At 43.7% G+C, this 21820-nt stretch overlaps 1 protein-coding gene across 2 annotated transcripts in view; it reads left to right on the plus strand.

Annotated features, from left to right (window-relative positions):
• The first annotated feature begins 262 nt into the window (after positions 1-262).
• The window catches only part of LOC138604881 (N-acetylgalactosaminyltransferase 7-like), a 30194-nt gene continuing 8636 nt past the window's right edge, over positions 263-21820 (plus strand). The window contains exons 1-11 of one of the 2 annotated variants that reach the window (XM_069676912.1): positions 263-385; positions 982-1003; positions 2310-2396; positions 2542-2842; positions 9935-10101; positions 10475-10605; positions 17698-17777; positions 19184-19366; positions 19931-20048; positions 20160-20282; positions 20650-20765. In XM_069676912.1, the coding sequence (XP_069533013.1) occupies positions 263-385; positions 982-1003; positions 2310-2396; positions 2542-2842; positions 9935-10101; positions 10475-10605; positions 17698-17777; positions 19184-19366; positions 19931-20048; positions 20160-20282; positions 20650-20765 (1451 nt within the window). Of the gene's footprint in view, positions 386-981; positions 1004-2284; positions 2397-2541; positions 2843-9934; positions 10102-10474; positions 10606-17697; positions 17778-19183; positions 19367-19930; positions 20049-20159; positions 20283-20649; positions 20766-21820 lie in introns of both variants that reach the window. The other variant, XM_069676911.1, reaches the window with a different exon arrangement.

Here is a 21820-nt window from a genome sequence, read left to right on the forward strand (position 1 = left end):
CGAGAACTAGGACAATCAACTGTTTGCATACACACACACCCAGAAAAACCTGCTGGATCCACATCTGTGATTGGACAGGAACCAGGGACCAGGATCATGACCAGGATCAGTGTGAATCTGTGGGTCAGTGTTAGCTTAACAGACTCTGTTCAAACTCTCAGCAACACACAGCTGGCTGTTAGCTCAGTTAGCTTCCACCTGGTTAGCCCCTGCCAGCAGGTGCAGCTAACCTAGTTCAGCTTATTCTGTTAGCAGCTTCAGTATGAGGCTGAAGGTGGGCTTCATCCTGCGGACTCTGCTGGTCGTCTGGATGTTTGTGCTACTGAAGGTTCTCTGGTCCTCTCTGTCCCCCAAACCCAGCGAGGAAAACCCTTCTGGAAAACAGGTGAGTTAACTACAGCTTACCAGCTAACCAACAGAGGGTTAACTGTTATCTGTGCTAGCATGTAGCGCTAAGCAACAGGTCACTATGTGTTTATACATATAGATAATATGCTAAACGCACTGCAGGTGTGCGTGTAATAACTGATAATGACAGGACAGTCTTTAACAGGGAATTCATTCATATTTAGCTAGCTAGTTAGCTTTAACAAATAACCTCTACACTGGTTGTCATGGAGATTTACTCCTAGCTAGCTGCTGATGCTAGTTAGCTGATCTGATATGTATGTAGCTAATAACGGACACATTTGTACGAATGTACGTATGCGTCACCGTGCTGCTGTCACACCAAGGTGGAACTGACTGGGGTTACCAGGTGTCACGAGTTCAGGTGAGTGTTTCACTGATAGACACCTGTCAAACTAAAGTGACACAACTTTATTGTAACATCAACTACAGACTGTTTAAAACGGATTTCCAAATTATTGACCCAATATTATCCCATAGGGTGAATATTTATATAGTCTTAACCTCATTACAGGTAACTGCTCCCAATGTAATCGTAAAAAACGTGATCCTACAAAAAACACCACTTTTTAGTATGAATTCAAACACATTAACAGTAAGAAGGACTACTTTATTTCTGAAGACGTGTGTGTTCATACGTGACGTGGTCCTGTTTGACACTAAAGAATGACAGTGTCACTATGTTGACTTTGCATTAATAATACTCTTCCATCTGTTGTCATGCACACTGTACGAGCGCAGTGTGAGCTGAACAGGCACTGGACTGCAGAGAGTTGACAGGAAGGCAATAAGAAACACCAGATGAGTCATCTACAAGAAAAGTCTGTCTGATATGAAGTGCAGCACTTCACAGAGTGACCTGACCCAGTGACAAAACTAAACTGATGCTTTAGACCAAAATGATGTCATGATAGTTACAAGGAACAGACTAAAGCTTGAGAGAGTCACAGGGCGTAAATATCTGGGCGTGTGGACCGAGGACAAACTGACATTCAATGTTCATATAAATAATCTCTGAAGACGACTCAGGCAAAAAGTTTGTTATTTATTGCACCTGAATAGGATTGGTACTCATAACGCTGATACCCAAGTTATTGTATCTGTCACATAATCTCCTCATGAACATCTGTGTAAAGCCATTGGCAGGAAAGTGCTTGGTGCACCTGTGTGCTGGTGCAGGTACATCTTTGTATGTGGCACAAGAACAAACAAAACCAGGTGTAGAATGAATCGTCCATCATGCTGCTAATGCTCATTTCACTGGTACCCACAGCAGCCCACTGATACTTTATAAATCTCTGCTCAGTTCACACGTTTTATATGAATGCAACTAAGAATCATTTTGGATATTGATTATTTTAAAAAGCTGATCACAGTTTCTCAGAGCTCAAAGTGACATCTTTAAATGTCTTCTGTCAAATCAACAGCCCAAAATCCAGAGACACTTTATTTACTGTAAGGAAAGCAGAAAGTCATCACATTTAAGACACTGAAAGCAGAAAATGTTTGACATTTCTGCTTAGAAATTACTGAAAGGATCAATCAATTGTTGGTAATTTCTATTCATTTAACCAAGGGATTAAATGTTGTAGCAGTACAGTCAGCTGGCTGGACAGGTAGGGTGAGGTGTGAGTCTGATATCTTGGCCACAAATGGAGGTTAAGTGAGATTGTATCAGACTCAAACATACAGAGCTCTGAATCAAATACTGAACAAAATGAGCCTTAAAAAGCTGCAAGAACAATAACCTAAACCTCACTCACCACCTCCTGCATCTTTGTTTCCCTTTGGTTCCTGTCAAATGTCGTGTTACTGATGTCCAATCCCTCTGTGATGTCATCGTAATGAAGCGCAAACCCTCTGTTTTGTCTTACAGGAGGACGCTGCCCTGCCTAGAGTAGACCCTGCAGACCAGTTTAAGCCTGTGGTGCCCTTGCCTCATGTGGAGGGGGTGGAGGTCGACCTCAGCTCCATCAGACTCAAACATGGTGAGACGCCATCTTTAACATCCCATAAACAAAAGGACCTGACCTTCGACACGTCCTGGTGTGTGTCAATGAGTTTAACTGTGTTTAAACACACAGAGCAGTTTCTGGGGGGTCATCGTTTGCTTCCTGGTTTTTCCTCCATTAGGGCCCAACAACCCTCAGAAGCCGGATCAGCAGGTGATCCAGCAGCAGTACGTGACCTTTAAACCCCACAGTCACGCCTACACCAGCCCCGTCCTGAAGAAAGGCATCCTGGGAAACTTTGAGCCTAAAGAACCGGAGCCTCCGGGGGTCCCTGGTGGTCCAGGAGAGGGGGCCAAACCCTTGGTCCTGGGTCCAGAGTACAAAGATGCCATTCAAGCCTCCATCAAAGAGTTTGGCTTCAACATGGTGGCCAGTGACATGATCTCTCTGGACAGAAGCATCAGTGACATTCGCCATGAAGAGTGAGTCAGACTTATTTAATATTTATGAATAAAAATAAAGAATCAGAATGAATAATTACAGTGCACCACAATGGGGTCAGGGGCTAATAACCAAAAGAGAAAGAAGATATTCACTTAATCAAATGGTTGAACACAGTTTTTACATCTATAAGTGAAAAAGAAGGGTCTTGGTTTACCCTAACCCTGCTGAGGGGCAGAGTGGAGAAAATGAGTGGAAGATTACTGGGGGGGGGGGGGGGGCACCAAAATATTGGGATTTGTTTGGAGCTGATTGGTTAGTAAATAAAATGTTATAATGATCAATTAGAAAATATGAATAAAAAGTGAAAATAAATAAATTATTAATTGGAATTAATATATACTGTACCTAGGATCCTAATACAGGTCTACTACTACAGACTAATACAGGTCTACTACTTCAGACTAATACAGGTCTACTACTTCAGACTAATACAGGTCTACTACCGACTAATACAGGTCTACTACCGACTGTAGTAGTAGATACAGGTCTACTACAGACTAATACAGGTCTACTACCGACTAATACAGGTCTACTACTTCAGACTAATACAGGTCTACTACTACAGACTAATACAGGTCTACTACCGACTAATACAGGTCTACTACTTCAGACTAATACAGGTCTACTACTACAGACTAATACAGGTCTACTACCGACTAATACAGGTCTACTACTTCAGACTAATACAGGTCTACTACAGACTGTAGTAGTAGATACAGGTCTACTACAGACTAATACAGGTCTACCACTGACTAATACAGGTCTACTACTACAGACTAATACAGGTCTACTACAGACTGATACAGGTCTACTACAGACTAATACAGGTCTACTACTACAGACTAATACAGATCTACTACCGACTAATACAGGTCTACTACTACAGACTAATACAGGTCTACTACTACAGACTAATACAGGTCTAATACAGACTAATACAGGTCTACTACTACAGACTAATACAGGTCTACTACCGACTAATACAGGTCTACTACTTCAGACTAATACAGGTCTACTACAGACTGTAGTAGTAGATACAGGTCTACTACAGACTAATACAGGTCTACTACCGACTAATACAGGTCTACTACTACAGACTAATACAGGTCTACTACAGACTAATACAGGTCTACTACCGACTAATACAGGTCTACTACTACAGACTAATACAGGTCTACTACAGACTAATACAGGTCTACTTCAGACTAATACAGGTCTACTACTACAGACTAATACAGGTCTACTACCGACTAATACAGGTCTACTACTTCAGACTAATACAGGTCTACTACTACAGACTAATACAGGTCTACTACCGACTAATACAGGTCTACTACCGACTAATACAGGTCTACTACTTCAGACTAATACAGGTCTACTACAGACTGTAGTAGTAGATACAGGTCTACTACAGACTAATACAGGTCTACCACTGACTAATACAGGTCTACTACTACAGACTAATACAGGTCTACTACAGACTGATACAGGTCTACTACAGACTAATACAGGTCTACTACTACAGACTAATACAGGTCTACTACCGACTAATACAGGTCTACTACAGACTAATACAGGTCTACTACTACGGACTAATACAGGTCTACTATTACAGATTAATACAGATCTACTACAGACTAATACAGGTCTACTACTACGGACTAATACAGGTCTACTATTACAGATTAATACAGATCTACTACAGACTAATACAGGTCTACTACATACTAATACAGGTCTACTACTACGGACTAATACAGGTCTACTATTACAGATTAATACAGATCTACTACAGACTAATACAGGTCTACTACAGACTAATACAGGTCTACTACTACGGACTAATACAGGTCTACTATTACAGATTAATACAGATCTACTACGGACTAATACAGGTCTACTACTACAGATTAATACAGATCTACTACAGACTAATACAGGTCTACTACTACGGACTAATACAGGTCTACTATTACAGACTAATACAGATCTACTACAGACTAATACAGGTCTACTACAGACTAATACAGGTCTACTACTACCGACTAATACAGGTCTACTACAGACTAATACAGATCTACTACAGACTAATACAGGTCTACTACAGACTAATACAGGTCTACTACTACAGACTAATACAGGTCTACTACTACAGACTAATACAGATCTACTACAGACTAATACAGGTCTACTACTACCGACTAATACAGGTCTACTACAGACTAATACAGGTCTACTACTACCGACTAATACAGGTCTACTACCGACTAATACAGGTCTACTACAGACTAATACCGGTCTACTACTACAGACTAATACAGATCAATACAGGTCTACTACTACAGACTATACAGATCTACTACTACAGACTAATACAGATGTACTACAGACTAATACAGGTCTACTACTACGGACTAATACAGGTCTACTACAGACTAATACAGGTCTACTACAGACTAATACAGGTCTACTACTACAGACTAATACCGGTCTACAGACTCATACAGATCTACTACTACAGACTAATACAGGTCTCTTACTACAGACTAATACAGGTCTACTACAGACTAATACAGGTCTACTACTACAGACTAATACAGATCTACTACAGACTAATACAGGTCTACTACTACCGACTAATACAGGTCTACTACAGACTAATACAGGTCTACTACTAGCGACTAATACAGGTCTACTACAGACTAATACAGGTCTACTACTACAGATTAATACAGATCTACTACAGACTAATACAGGTCTACTACTACGGACTAATACAGGTCTACTATTACAGACTAATACAGATCTACTACAGACTAATACAGGTCTACTACCGACTAATACAGGTCTACTACTACCGACTAATACAGGTCTACTACAGACTAATACAGGTCTACTACTACAGACTAATACAGGTCTACTACTACAGACTAATACAGATCTACTACAGACTAATACAGGTCTACTACTACAGACTAATACAGGTCTACTACTACAGACTAATACAGATCTACTACAGACTAATACAGGTCTACTACTACCGACTAATACAGGTCTACTACAGACTAATACAGGTCTACTACTACCGACTAATACAGGTCTACTACCGACTAATACAGGTCTACTACAGACTAATACCGGTCTACTACTACAGACTAATACAGATCAATACAGGTCTACTACTACAGACTATACAGATCTACTACTACAGACTAATACAGATGTACTACAGACTAATACAGGTCTCTTACTACAGACTAATACAGATCTACTACTACGGACTAATACCGGTCTACAGACTAATACAGGTCTACTACTACAGACTAATACCGGTCTACAGACTCATACAGATCTACTACTACAGACTAATACAGGTCTCTTACTACAGACTAATACAGATCTACTACTACAGACTAATACAGATCTACTACAGACTAATACAGGTCTACTACTACCGACTAATACAGGTCTACTACAGACTAATACAGGTCTACTACTACCGACTAATACAGGTCTACTACCGACTAATACAGGTCTACTACAGACTAATACCGGTCTACTACTACAGACTAATACAGATCAATACAGGTCTACTACTACAGACTATACAGATCTACTACTACAGACTAATACCGGTCTACAGACTCATACAGATCTACTACTACAGACTAATACAGGTCTACTACTACAGACTAATACAGATCTACTACAGACTAATACAGGTCTACTACTACGGACTAATACAGGTCTACTATTACAGACTAATACAGATCTACTACAGACTAATACAGGTCTACTACAGACTAATACAGGTCTACTACTACCGACTAATACAGGTCTACTACAGACTAATACAGATCTACTACAGACTAATACAGGTCTACTACAGACTAATACAGGTCTACTACTACAGACTAATACAGGTCTACTACTACAGACTAATACAGATCTACTACAGACTAATACAGGTCTACTACTACCGACTAATACAGGTCTACTACAGACTAATACAGGTCTACTACTACCGACTAATACAGGTCTACTACCGACTAATACAGGTCTACTACAGACTAATACCGGTCTACTACTACAGACTAATACAGATCAATACAGGTCTACTACTACAGACTATACAGATCTACTACTACAGACTAATACAGATGTACTACAGACTAATACAGGTCTACTACTACGGACTAATACAGGTCTACTACAGACTAATACAGGTCTACTACAGACTAATACAGGTCTACTACTACAGACTAATACCGGTCTACAGACTCATACAGATCTACTACTACAGACTAATACAGGTCTCTTACTACAGACTAATACAGGTCTACTACAGACTAATACAGGTCTACTACTACAGACTAATACAGATCTACTACAGACTAATACAGGTCTACTACTACCGACTAATACAGGTCTACTACAGACTAATACAGGTCTACTACTAGCGACTAATACAGGTCTACTACAGACTAATACAGGTCTACTACTACAGATTAATACAGATCTACTACAGACTAATACAGGTCTACTACTACGGACTAATACAGGTCTACTATTACAGACTAATACAGATCTACTACAGACTAATACAGGTCTACTACCGACTAATACAGGTCTACTACTACCGACTAATACAGGTCTACTACAGACTAATACAGGTCTACTACTACAGACTAATACAGGTCTACTACTACAGACTAATACAGATCTACTACAGACTAATACAGGTCTACTACTACAGACTAATACAGGTCTACTACTACAGACTAATACAGATCTACTACAGACTAATACAGGTCTACTACTACCGACTAATACAGGTCTACTACAGACTAATACAGGTCTACTACTACCGACTAATACAGGTCTACTACCGACTAATACAGGTCTACTACAGACTAATACCGGTCTACTACTACAGACTAATACAGATCAATACAGGTCTACTACTACAGACTATACAGATCTACTACTACAGACTAATACAGATGTACTACAGACTAATACAGGTCTCTTACTACAGACTAATACAGATCTACTACTACGGACTAATACCGGTCTACAGACTAATACAGGTCTACTACTACAGACTAATACCGGTCTACAGACTCATACAGATCTACTACTACAGACTAATACAGGTCTCTTACTACAGACTAATACAGATCTACTACTACAGACTAATACAGATCTACTACAGACTAATACAGGTCTACTACTACCGACTAATACAGGTCTACTACAGACTAATACAGGTCTACTACTACCGACTAATACAGGTCTACTACCGACTAATACAGGTCTACTACAGACTAATACCGGTCTACTACTACAGACTAATACAGATCAATACAGGTCTACTACTACAGACTATACAGATCTACTACTACAGACTAATACCGGTCTACAGACTCATACAGATCTACTACTACAGACTAATACAGGTCTACTACTACAGACTAATACAGATCTACTACAGACTAATACAGGTCTACTACAGACTAATACAGGTCTACTACTACAGACTAATACAGGTCTACTACTACAAACTAATACAGATCTACTACAGACTAATACAGGTCTACTACTACCGACTAATACAGGTCTACTACAGACTAATACAGGTCTACTACTACCGACTAATACAGGTCTACTACCGACTAATACAGGTCTACTACAGACTAATACCGGTCTACTACTACAGACTAATACAGATCAATACAGGTCTACTACTACAGACTATACAGATCTACTACTACAGACTAATACAGATGTACTACAGACTAATACAGGTCTCTTACTACAGACTAATACAGATCTACTACTACGGACTAATACCGGTCTACAGACTAATACAGGTCTACTACTACAGACTAATACCGGTCTACAGACTCATACAGATCTACTACTACAGACTAATACAGGTCTCTTACTACAGACTAATACAGATCTACTACTACAGACTAATACAGATCTACTACAGACTAATACAGGTCTACTACTACCGACTAATACAGGTCTACTACAGACTAATACAGGTCTACTACTACCGACTAATACAGGTCTACTACCGACTAATACAGGTCTACTACAGACTAATACCGGTCTACTACTACAGACTAATACAGATCAATACAGGTCTACTACTACAGACTATACAGATCTACTACTACAGACTAATACCGGTCTACAGACTCATACAGATCTACTACTACAGACTAATACAGGTCTCTTACTACAGACTAATACAGATCTACTACTACAGACTAATACCGGTCTACAGACTAATACAGATCTGCTACAGACTAATACAGATCTACTACAGACTAATACAGGTCTACAACAGCCTGAGACTTCCTTTCATAGTTTGGATCATGACCTCTGACTACAGCACACATCCAGTCCTGTCTCCTCTACCTGTCAGTCAGCAGGCTGTTTGAGTTAATATTGACTCCTCTCAGTGTTCTTTGCAGCAGCTCCACCTGACTCACTTTACATTAAACACAGAAACTGTTCGTCTCACAGACTCACTGCCTGCAGACTGACCGAACAAAGATCTGTGAGCTCCATGACATCAGAAACAACAGTAATATTTTCTAAACCACTGGACAAATACTTGAATGAAATATGCACAGATAATGTTTTCAGAACAGATACAAACATTGAAATGTGTCAGACCCTTTTTTAAACTACCTTTCTCTGTGCAGCCACAGACATCTCATGATTTCCTCTTGTCTGTCAGAAAGAGTCTGATTTATTGATTTCTGTCTGATGTGAACAAAACAAATAATACATTCAATGAATGAAGGAAAAACGCTTCTAAAATAAATCGCCCACCCGATCTTTAATCAGTTTTATGTTCACAGTGTTCCTGAGATGAAATAATGAATCATTTATAAAACTATTCATATTCAGAGTTTAACCCTTCATTAGACACATGGACCTGTTGTTCACCTGTAACAAGAGGCTCCCTTTATAAGTGTACTGCACATTTACATCAAGTCAGATGGTTTCTAACCTTCTTACCTCACCTGCTGTGTGTCTCACCTGTCCAGGTGTAAGTACTGGCACTATGACGACAGGCTGCTGACCTCCAGTGTGATAATGGTGTTCCATAATGAAGGCTGGTCTACTTTGATGAGGACAGTCCACAGCGTGATCAAGAGGACTCCCAGGAGATACCTGGCCGAGATCGTCATGATCGACGACTTCAGCAACAAAGGTCAGAGTTCACTACAAACAGATATGAGGGTATAAGACTGAACAACATGTAGTCTCAACCCTAAGGTCAGAGGGCGCTACTAATGTATGTGAAGCATAGTCTGACTGAACCAGCAGAGTAGTGCCTGCTGCTGTTAAACTGATGGAGACTGACGTGTGATTATGGATATATGAGATGTATCTTCACTCTGAGTCAGCTGACCTGTTCAAGGAAGAGGAGACACGAGTTGATCCTGCTTAATCATGACAGACACACTCACTTTACTAAGGTGTCTAACAGGTGGCTCTGCTGGTGATCCACGCAGTCAAATGTAATGCTGTAACATGTAGTATTATATTAATGTGTGTGTGTGTGTGTGTGTGTGTGTGTGCAGTCCACCTGAAGGAGCGTCTGGAGGACTACATTAAGCAGTGGAACGGTCTGGTGAAACTGTTCAGGAATGAGAAGCGAGAAGGACTGATCCAGGCCCGGAGCATCGGAGCCAAGAAGGCCACTAAAGGACAGGTACCTGATGACGATGATGATGTCACTGCTGCTGCTACACACACACACACACACACACACACACACACACCTGGTACTGCTGTATCAGTTACTATCAGTGGCTTTACCTTTAACATCTGTTAGCCTGGGTGTCAACCAAAGTGTTTTTGACCAGCTGAAAAGACGAGACGATCGCTGGGAGCGCTTAAAAGCGTATTGGGGCGCAGTGTGTTTTCAGCTGAGAGGCTGTGGCTGCGTCTGGTTGCTTTAACACAGAGAATCCGGCATAAGGCAGACTACTTCGTCTGGATGAAAAGAAGGCTGCAGTCTGTAGGGAGGGATGACTGACCTAAGTTATTGCACATGATATCAGAAGATGCACATGGTGAGTCCCATCATGCTCCATGCTTCCTCCTGCTGAACTTGGAGGAGTTATACAGTCTGATGGCCACAGGTAGAACAGACTTCCTGTGGCGCTCTGTGCTGCTCCTCGGTGGTCTCAGTCTGCCGCTGAAGGTGCTCTGGTAGGACTCCAGTGTGGCGTGCAGGCGGTGAGCCGTGTTGTCCCTGATACTGAGGAGTTTCCTCAGCATCCTCCTCTCAGACACTTCCACCAGAGACTCTAGCTCCACTCCCAGGACAGAGCCCGCCTTCCTCATGAGCTTACTGAGTCTGTTAGCGTCCTGTGTCTTCAGCCTGCTGCCCCAGCACACTGCAGCGTAGACGATGACACTGGCCACCACCGAGTGATAGAACATCTGCAGCATGGTTTTGCAGACGCTGAAAGATCAGAGTCTCCTGAGGAAATACAGGCGGCTCTGACCTTTCTTGTAAACAGCATCTGTGTTTTTAGTCCAGTTTATTGTCGATGTGGATGCCCAGGTACGTGTACTCCTTCACAACGTCCACCTCTGCTCCACTGAAGCTGACTGGACCACCAGCTCCTTTGTCTTTGTGACGTTGAGTTGTAGGTGGTTTAGTCCACAGCACTCCATGAACCTGTCCACCACACTCGTGTGCTTGGCCTCCTGATCCCTGCTGATACAGCCCACGATGGCAGAGTCGTCCGAACACTTCTGCAGGTGACAGGACTGTGACTGGAACCTGAAGTCTGAGGTGTAGAGAGTGAACAGGAAGGGAGACAGGACCCTGTGGTGCCCCCTTGCTGCTCACAATGGTGTCTGACATGTTCTGTAGCCTCACATACTGTGGGTGAGGTAGTTTGTAACCCAGGCCACTAGTGGAGCATCCACCTGCATGTCCAGTAGCTTCTTCCTCGGCAGGGAAGGTCGTATGGTGTTAAAAGCACTGGACAAGTCACAGGAGACGCTCACCGTGCTGCCTGCCTCCTCCAGGTGAGAATAAGCCCTGTGCAGCAGAAAGATGACGGCATCCTCCACTCCAATATGGGGCTGGTAGGCGAACTGCAGGGGGTCCAATGATGGCTCGACGATGGTACAGAGGTGCTTCAGGATGATCCTCTGCAGTGACCTTATGACATGTGAAGTCAATGGGCAGAGAGCTATAAAGTGCACAAAGGGGAGGGGAGTCCTCAGAGGAGCTGGAGGTAGAGTGGGCTGACAAACCAGCTGAAGAACAGGTTAAACTTGCTGGCCTCATGTAGATCATATTCAATCCCCTGGTCTGTCTTCTTACGGTGACCAGTGATGGTTCTCATCCCACTGCACACCTCCCTCATGTTGTTCTCTTCGAGTTTGCCCTCAAGCTTCCTCCTGTAGCTCTCCTTACCCTCTGCGATCTTCTCCCTCAGTTCAGTCTGCACCTTCTTCATCTCCTCCTTGTCTCCTCTCCTGAATGCAGCCTTCTTCCTGTTCAGTGTTGTTATAATGCCCTTACTCACCCAGGGTTTATTATTTTCAAAACAGCGCACAGTTTTGGTGGGGATGAGATTGTCCGTACAAAAATTGACCTCATCAGTTATGGTTGTTGTGAGTCCATTTATGTCCTCATGTCACAGAAAACATCCCAGTCAGTTGCCTCTAAACAGCCCTGTAGAGTCTCTTCGGCGTCCTTTGACCACCTTCGTACAGTTCTGGTGGTCACAGGCTGACGCTGGACAGCAGGTATGTGTGGCAACCCTAAGTGGTGTGACAAGTTAGAGGTAGAGGTATAACCTTACTTTATACATTCATGCGTCTGACAACGCCGCCTTGGGAATTGCACCCAAGGAATTAGAACAGGCACTCAGGTTCCTTAAACTGAGAGGCAAGAGACGTGGGTCCAGTTGCAAAGTAAAACAAAGTTTATTAAACAATATAAAGTTGACAATAAATAAAACCAGTAAAACAGGGGGACTTGAGGAACAGAGGGGAAGGGAACCAAACAGCAGCTGAGGCTTACCGCTAGTGATGAGCTGACGCCAGGTGAGGGGGAAATCCCAGGGAACCAAGGCGCACGAAAAGTAAATCACCCTCAATCACACGTGCCAGTCGCACACACATGCACACAGTCGTGAGGTAGCCCACACCAGGCACAGCACACAGTTGGGGACACCAACACCTCCACCCGTGGCTCTCAGCAACTGAAAGGACTAAAAGGAAAATTAGTGGGGTCGCACCCAAAACAACAGTATCAATGTACCCAAAAGAATATAACACAAAAATATCAACACTGTGGGTTTGGCAGCTACCAACACACAAACTAAATGTTATGTGCTGCTGAAATGAGTAATAAAGAAATGAAACAAAACTAAAAACAACAAATTATATTAATCAAGGGGACTGACTGATCACCTCAACTAATGAGTACGGGTAGAATTAAACTAAAAAAAAAGAAATATCAGTTGTGAAAAATACCATAATTTAAAGCAACTGAAAACTAACAATCAGTAGATTGATAAAGAAAACAATTCAAAAGCAAATCACAAAACAAACAATCGCTATTACGAAATAAGAAATATCATAGCTAATAAAGAGAATAACTCAAAGCGATCAAACTCAAAGTAATAAACCAAAAGACAAAAAACTACCAACTCAAGGAAATAAACAGCAAAGGAAGACATGAAAGAAACCCAAACAAATACTAATCTAATGAAATGTAAACTTCAACCAAATAAACCCCAACAGATCTCCCAATCCCCATGCAGTTAATAAAAGGCTGGTGGTTAAAACAGTTTAAGCCGGGCATACACTGTACGATTTAAGCCCATTTTTGACTCGAATTTTGAGACGCACGACCTGCCGACGCTTGGCCCAACTTCCCGTTTCGTCGGGCGTATTTTTCCGTGCAGTGTATGGGGGGGGGGGGGTGGGGGGGGCGATCATTTGCTCCCGGACGGTTGGATGAATTTCTGACATGTCAGAAATTTTGGTTGGCCGGCAAAGGCTTTCACACAGTGGAAGCAGAGCCTCGAGCCGATCGGGGCATTTCTCCCTCAGTGCGCCTGCGCAAAGTGATAACTCACCATGGCGACGCGTCGGTGGAACAGAAATATGAAGGCGAGATTGGTTGAGCTGTGGCAACAGCATGAATGCCTGTTCAACGTTTCCTCCGCAAATCGAACATTTACTGGCCACTGGCGCCGGCGCCTCTTCTTTTTTGAGGTTTCAGCGCACAGTACCACAGCAATGAAGCCAGCTGTGAGTTTGAATGAATGTGAATTTCATCCCCGGGAATATACTTGTTCTTCTAAACAGTTAATATGATAATTTTAAGTTACGCAGGTTCGATAAACACAGGGCTGGAGACGTGATTCCCATAAAACCTATAAACACTTTATTTTCTATTTTTAAAGACAATTATCTCCTTTAAAAAAGGGCTGGAACAGGTAATACAAAATGTGCACAAGTGGGGGGCAACAGAAATAAGTCAGGGCTGGGGCTTAGCACGGCGGCAGGGCAACCAGGGAGAAAATATCCAAATCAAACGCCACCGTGAATCAAACAACCAAGTGATTAGTGAAAAACACCACCACCAGGGAAGGGAACTGCCGCTCGTGTCGGCCCACGGCACCAGCACAGAGTTGTCTCCCTCCTTGTGCAAAATAATAATAATTAAACATGAAACGCAACTAAATTATAAAGAGAAGAAAAATAAACCAAATCCAAATGTACAAATCAAGTAAATGCTCAAAATGAATGCAGTAATGCTCAACTTAGAAAAGAACAAAACCCAAGCTTAAACAATACTCAAAGTGTGTAATGTACCAAATAAAGAAAAGAAAACATCCAGCTAAAGTGAAACAAACAATAAGGGTGTCTTTCCAGCCCCATTAAAAGAAAGATGGGCAGGTGGGCGACCTGCCTCACCCGACCTCTAAAACACCTTTCCCGGCCTGTCTAATGTCATTAATTCAACACAAAATAAAGACAAACAAAGAGAAAGTCATGTAAGTAACAATTAAACAAAACGAACTTGAGGGAAAACCAAATGAAACGAAGAACTGACTTAAACTAAAGTATAACAAAAACCATATAACAGAACAAAAAGAAACAGCAGTGTCCGTCTATGAGTGGCCGATTAAAGCCGGCGTCCTCCCACAGCTGCTGCCAGGGAGAATAGTTGTATCAGGGGTACGCTGCGATGCGTGATGCCGGATGGAAACCGTATCTGTACAACAGAGAAGAGTGTGTCACAACCTAACATCCATACATTTAACACAAGCCAGACAAGTGAGGCGGCTTACCCCAAAGTCACGCTGCGTCGGACACACACCCACGGCCAAGCGGAGCGCAAATCCTACCGGTGCCAGCACCACCCCGCCGGCCACGCCAACCACACTGTTCGGATTTGCTTGCCTCTTCCGCAACACAACAGTTTCTCTCTGCAGCCACCCCAGCTGTGCTGCACGGAGGACAAGAAATCAAACAGCAACATGTAACGATTATGCCCCATAAGGTGCGTCAAGCAGGTGAAAATGTACAGCTTACCTCTATTTTCCTCAAGCACACATTAAGGCGACGCCAAACTGCGCACAACTCTGTGTCTGCCCATGCCAAACAATTCACCTGTCTCCGTCACTTACAGACGCTGACTGTCGGGGCCAGGAAAAAGGGGGCCGGTTTGGTGACGACACCTTTTTAAAGGCGTGCCCCGACCAACACCTTAAGTCCCGGGAGGACTGGCGCAGCGCCACACAGAGGTCAGGAGTGCCCCAAAGGGCACCCGGTCACATTAACACTGCTAGCTACAGCTACATGCTATCATGATTATTGTGGGGCATACATACCAATTAGCCAGTATCCGCTCGCCTCAGAGGGAGAGGAGGAGAGAGCCTTCACGATCATGCCACAAGAGCCAAAACAGCCACGAGAGCCAAGAGAGATCCACATGGGAGCGTCTAAAACAAGCAAACGGCTAGTATAGCAGCGCAACAAGGCACTTTATTTCAAACAAGGCAGCAACAGCTAACATATCTGTACCGGTGGACGCAAGCAGACGGGAGCAGAGCAACCTGGAAGTGGGTGGGGTGTACGAGCCAAACAGCAAAGAGGGCGACAAGATGACACACTACATCTCTTTATAGGGTGCCCTCAGGCGGTGATGGGCTAACAAGGACCCCTCGAAAGGAGCACAGATGAGGCATTTCAGCCTGCTACAATCTACCCTCCCCTTTTTCATCGTCGCCCGACAATGGTGCAGGCAAGGCCAAAGCCAGGTTAGTTCCATGGTCTGAAGAGAGCTGACACTGCATTGGACACTGGAGCAGGGGAGTTGCAGCACCAAGTGCCAATTCTCCCACTGATCTTGGAAGATGGTGGACATTAGAATGTTGACCTGCAGTCGACCGTGCTGTCCGCCGAACTACCACCTCGCTGGTGTCAGAGTAAATGGGTTGCAGAAAAGCAACCTGCAACGGAGACTGGTGTTCCTGAATCCATTCGTCAACCTCACCACCAACAGGGTGTTGTACGAATACAGTAACTGTGGCAGTCAAGAGTTCCAGTGCTGCTTTCACAACGCAGGCAGGGTGCGGAGCAAGTCATGCAGCATACGATTGATCTGCTCACACTGACCGTTGCCAGCCGGATGGTACGGAGTGGTGCAGGAATTTTCAATACCAAAGAGGGCACACAACTGCCGGATCAGGGAGCTCTCAAAGTTTCTGCCCTGGTCCGAATGGAAACGGGCGGGAACACCAAACTTTGAAAACCACTCTGTCACAAGCACCTGAGCCACAGTGGAAGCTCGTTGGTCACAGGTGGGAATAGCCAGCGTATACTTGGTGAAAACATCAGTCATGACCAGGACGTTTTTGATCCCATGATGGGTAGCTTTCAGCACTGTGTAGTCCATGGCAAGAATCTCATTAGGCGCCAGCAGATGCCCCATGGAACTACGAACAGGCCGTTGGGTGTCCTTGGCTACCTGACACCTCTCACAGGTCTGACAGTAGCAGGCCACTTCAGAAGCCATACCTGGCCGGTAGCAATGCTGTCGGAGTAGCTCCAAGGTTTGTTCAACCCCATGGTGGCCATGCCTCTGGTAAACCTATGTCAAAACCTCCTTTTTTAAGGCAGAAGGTAGGAGCAGTTGAAACACTGCCTCAGCACCATCAGGCCGAAAGACCTGGCGATAGAGGACTCCATTCCTCTCAACCAACCCTTCCCATTGCCGCAACAATGCCAGAACAGCCTGGGACAGCTTCTCGCGCTCCTGCCTATTGGGCCGTTGCTTTCTCGTCCAGAGCTCCAAGAGCTCTTTAAGGATGGGATCAGCTTGCTGAAGCACACAAAGGTCAGAGAGAGGATGATGTGGCAGGGCTGTGACAGCCGTTTGCGTGGCTTCGTCTTTGGCACCTGCAGGGCCTGTTGTTAGGGCCTGGGGAGCGACGTGCCTGGGAGCATAGCTTCCAGCTCTGGTGCTCCAGGTGATTGCCGACGAAATCGAGCGTCAGCATTTTTATTGCTCATCCCAGAGCGGTACCTGATTTAAAAATCAAAGGATGCAAGCTGTGCTGCCCAGCGTTGCTTCATGGCACCAAGCTTTACAGAAAACAGGTGGCTGAGTGGATTGTTGTCTGTGAAGACAACACACTTGTGGCCAAGCAGATACTCCCTAAATTTCTCAGTCATAGCCCACTTGAGCTCCAAAAACTCCAACGGAACTATAGTTTGACATGTTGCCCTCAGACCTCGGCTGTTTGTTCTGCAGGTGCTGATCTACCTGGATGCTCATTGTGAGGTTGAGGCCAACTGGTACGCCCCTCTGGTCGCTCCTATATCAAAGGACAGGTAACACACACACACACACACACACACACACACACGTGATGTGCTTTCAAGGAGTGTTGATTTTATGAAGGCTGACGGTCATGCAGCAGAGCGTGTCTTCAGACTGTTTATATTTCAGCTCAGCTCTTCCTGATACACGTGGTTCTGTCAGACACACCATGTTACATACACAAGCAGTGTATGTATATTATTTCAATCAGGAGAGACTTCATTAACATTGAACAATTATTTCTTTATAAGTTTGGAAAGAATGATATGTGCAAAGTCTTTGGCTCCATCGTGATGTCTTCATGTACTTGAAGATGTCGAGAGGCCGAGAGCAGGATGGGATACCCCCCTGATGGAGTCTAGACACTGGTGGTGGTGATGATGGTGAAGACAGGATGAGCTGAGGTGAACGGGGTGGAGGAGGGTCGCAGTGATCAAGCTGAAGCGACAAACTGTCTGCGGAAGAGAGGACAGATTTAAAGTTTGACAGCAGAGGGATGATTGGTCGACAGACGTCAAGGCTAACTCTGGTTGGTTTAGTACTTGAATAGTATTCGCCCATAATCAGCTGATCACCAGACAGGAAGGACAGAGAGGTAGAGAGAGAGAACGTGACATGATAAATGAAGGCTATAGATTAATTAATTACATTCTTCCTTCTTGAACTTACGCTGAGCTACATTAGTAACAACGCAAATAGCCTAGCTTAAACTGAACAGATAGCCAAGCTTAAACCCAAGTGGCAAACTCCGGTGTTGAAAAATGAAGCCAATGCAGAAGTGCAAAAAACTGCGGTTCCTCGAGCGGCCACTTGAGGCTCCAGAAAACAAGAATTAACATTACAGCAGAAATAAACATGTTTACAGCCTGCTACAAAAAACGGTTTTGTTATAAATAGCTAATTTTATTGTTCAAGATAACTGTACGGGGGGTGAATGTTTTTATAACACACCCGTTTTAATTATATTAAGCCTTAAATGATCACTTGATTGACAGGTGGATCCTGCTGGCTGTCTGCTAGACGTCAACACAGACACAGACACTGAGCCCATCTTAAACCCAAGAAAGAGCTCGCCTTAAAGACCCATTTTGCAACATACAGAGAGTCCAGTTTACTGTGCCTCTGATAGTCTATATAGATGGTAATGTATGGAGCCCCAGCAGGGTGGAGATGAGGACGGGCTGGCTCGGGGAGCTTGGGACTGGAGTCTGCTGTGGAAGCGAGTCCCTTTGGGCCACAGAGAGAAGGCCAATAGAAAACACACCACGCAGCCCTACCGGTACTCACACTGCAGAGAGCTGGCAGTATGCTAACCATACGTCTCTGTGCACTGCTATCTGTGTCTGCCTTTTTGTCCTGCATGTACTTCACCACCACACCCCCCATGTATTCTGTTTGCATGCCCCACCTCTGTCAGAACGGTGTGTACGGTGCCTCTCGTCGACGGCATAGATGGCGACAGTTACTCCATTCGGTCCCAGGGTGGAGGAGACAAGGACAACTTTGCTAGAGGTGCCTGGGACTGGAGCATGCTCTGGAAGAGAGTTCCTCTGGGCGACAGAGAAAAAAAACTCAGAAAGACTCGCACTGAGCCATATAGGTACGTAAAACAAACGCCCACTGACTGATGTGGACAGGGTCAGCTCAGAGACAAACACATGCAAACCACAGTAAACTGGTTGTTGTCTCACTGGTTGTTGTTGTCCAGTCTGTCTACCTCAGTGGGATTTACTCTCACGTCTCCTGTCAGTCTGACTCTGTGATGTGTTCAGTGTAACTAACTTAAACTGAAGGGTCTTTGAACAGTATTAGACCTCAGAGCGAACTGACCGGGTCCTGATCGAAACCCCGGTCAGTGCTGGTACATGTTGTTGGGGTCTACTGGGAGCTTCTGGTGTGATTCTGGTCTGGACTGGGGCACCATCACCCCCCTCACCCTGTCACCTCTTCATTCATCATGTCTGTGTGCTGCTCTCTTCCTCAGCTCTGCTTCCACTAACTTCTCTCTGTGCTGAGGCTGTCTGTCTGATCCGTGTGCTCACTGTTGGTCATAATAATGTTCACACATTGTCCCTTTATGAGAAGTTTCCCTCGCATACCTGTCGTGTTTTCTCACCTGTTTGAGTTTGTGTGTGTGTGTGTGTGTGTGTGTGTCTGTCTGCAGGTCTCCAGCCATGGCAGGGGGTCTGTTTGCTATAGAGAGAGAGTTCTTCTTTGAGCTGGGTCTGTATGATCCAGGACTGCAGATCTGGGGAGGAGAAAACTTTGAAATATCCTACAAGGTGCACACGGACTACTGCAGTTAATGCACACATTATTCAAAGGTTTCAGAGACATATCTTGTACTTATGTGTGTGTGTGTGTGTGTGTGTGTGTGTGTGTGTGTGTTGTAGATCTGGCAGTGTGGCGGTCAGCTGCTCTTCGTGCCGTGCTCTCGGGTCGGTCACATCTACAGAATGAAGGGATGGCAGGGTAACCCCACTCCTGCACACGTCGGATCATCCCCCACTCTGAAGGTAGAGCCGCTCACACAGAGACACACCTGCACACAGGTGTGCATCTAAGGAAAAAGGCAGTGTTGTATTTGGCCAAAAATACCAGAGAAGCTGTTGTTATATTGAGATTGGGAGTGAAAGCTCGACAGATCATTGAACACGTTCAGTAACAGAGGATAGATCTAGGGTTCACAGTAATGGAGCTGAAGAAACACGCTTACATCATCATCATTATAATATCTGACTGACTCTGGGTCCATGTTATCTTGACCTGTGATCGCTGCAGGAGAAGAAAAGTCATTCATGTGCTCTAATGTAGATTATGACCATGAACAACACCTCCTGAACATCACCGTGTGTGTGTGTGTGTGTGTGTGTGTGTGGACAGAACTATGTGCGTGTGGTGGAGGTGTGGTGGGATGAATATAAGGACTACTTTTACGCCAGTCGTCCAGAGACTCTCACGCTGGCCTACGGAGACATCAGTGAGCTCAAGCGCTTCAGGTAACACACAGTTATGGATATGAAACAGGTCTATCAGTTTGCCTCTCTTAACCACACTGTTTAACAACTCTGAATGTCTCAGTTCACGACCAGTTACCCACCTGAAGCCCCTCCCTGTATTGTCGGCCATGTTTATTTTTTTTAGGCTTTACTTCTTTATTTTCACAGCACAAACAAAACAACACAGACACCATCAAAAACAACACAAGGAGTAAAACTGGGGGGTTGCAGAATATTTCAGGGATTATAAAGATTAAAAAGTACATCTTCCAATTATTATTATTTTCTGAGGCAGTCAAATATTACAAAGAGCTCTTACGTGACAGGTCTTTAGCAATGTCAGACCGAAATAGTTTGAGTGGGCGACACCACGAATGCCTGAGTGCACGCTCTACTTCACAACCATGCCAGCACAGTTTGGATCATCAATCCATTTTATTCAATATACAGGGTGTAATATCATCTCATCTCATCTCATCTCATCTCATCTCATATCATCTCATATCATATCATCTCATATCAAATCATCTCATCTCATCTCATGTCATATCATCTCATATCATATCATCTCATATCAAATCATCTCATATCAAATCATCTCATCTCATCTCATCTCATCTCATCTCAAATCATCTCATCTCATCTCAAATCATATCATATCATATCATATCATATCATCTCAAATCATATCATATCATCTCATCTCATCTCATCTCATGTCATATCATCTCATATCATCTCATATCATATCATCTCATATCATATCATCTCATCTCATCTCATCTCAAATCATATCATATCATATCATATCATATCATCTCATATCATCTCATCTCATCTCAAATCATATCATATCATATCATATCATATCATATCATCTCATATCATCTCATATCAAATCATCTCATCTCAAATCATATCATATCATATCATCTCATCTCAAATCATATCATATCATATCATCTCAAATCATATCATATCATCTCATCTCATCTCATCTCATCTCATATCATCTCATCTCAAATCATATATCATATCATATCATATCATCTCAT

The sequence above is a fragment of the Semicossyphus pulcher genome, unplaced genomic scaffold, assembly GCF_022749685.1.
Source record: "Semicossyphus pulcher isolate SPU_LCO1_2020_fin unplaced genomic scaffold, fSemPul1.0.p SCAF_27, whole genome shotgun sequence".
Taxonomy (NCBI): Eukaryota; Metazoa; Chordata; class Actinopteri; order Labriformes; family Labridae; genus Semicossyphus; species Semicossyphus pulcher.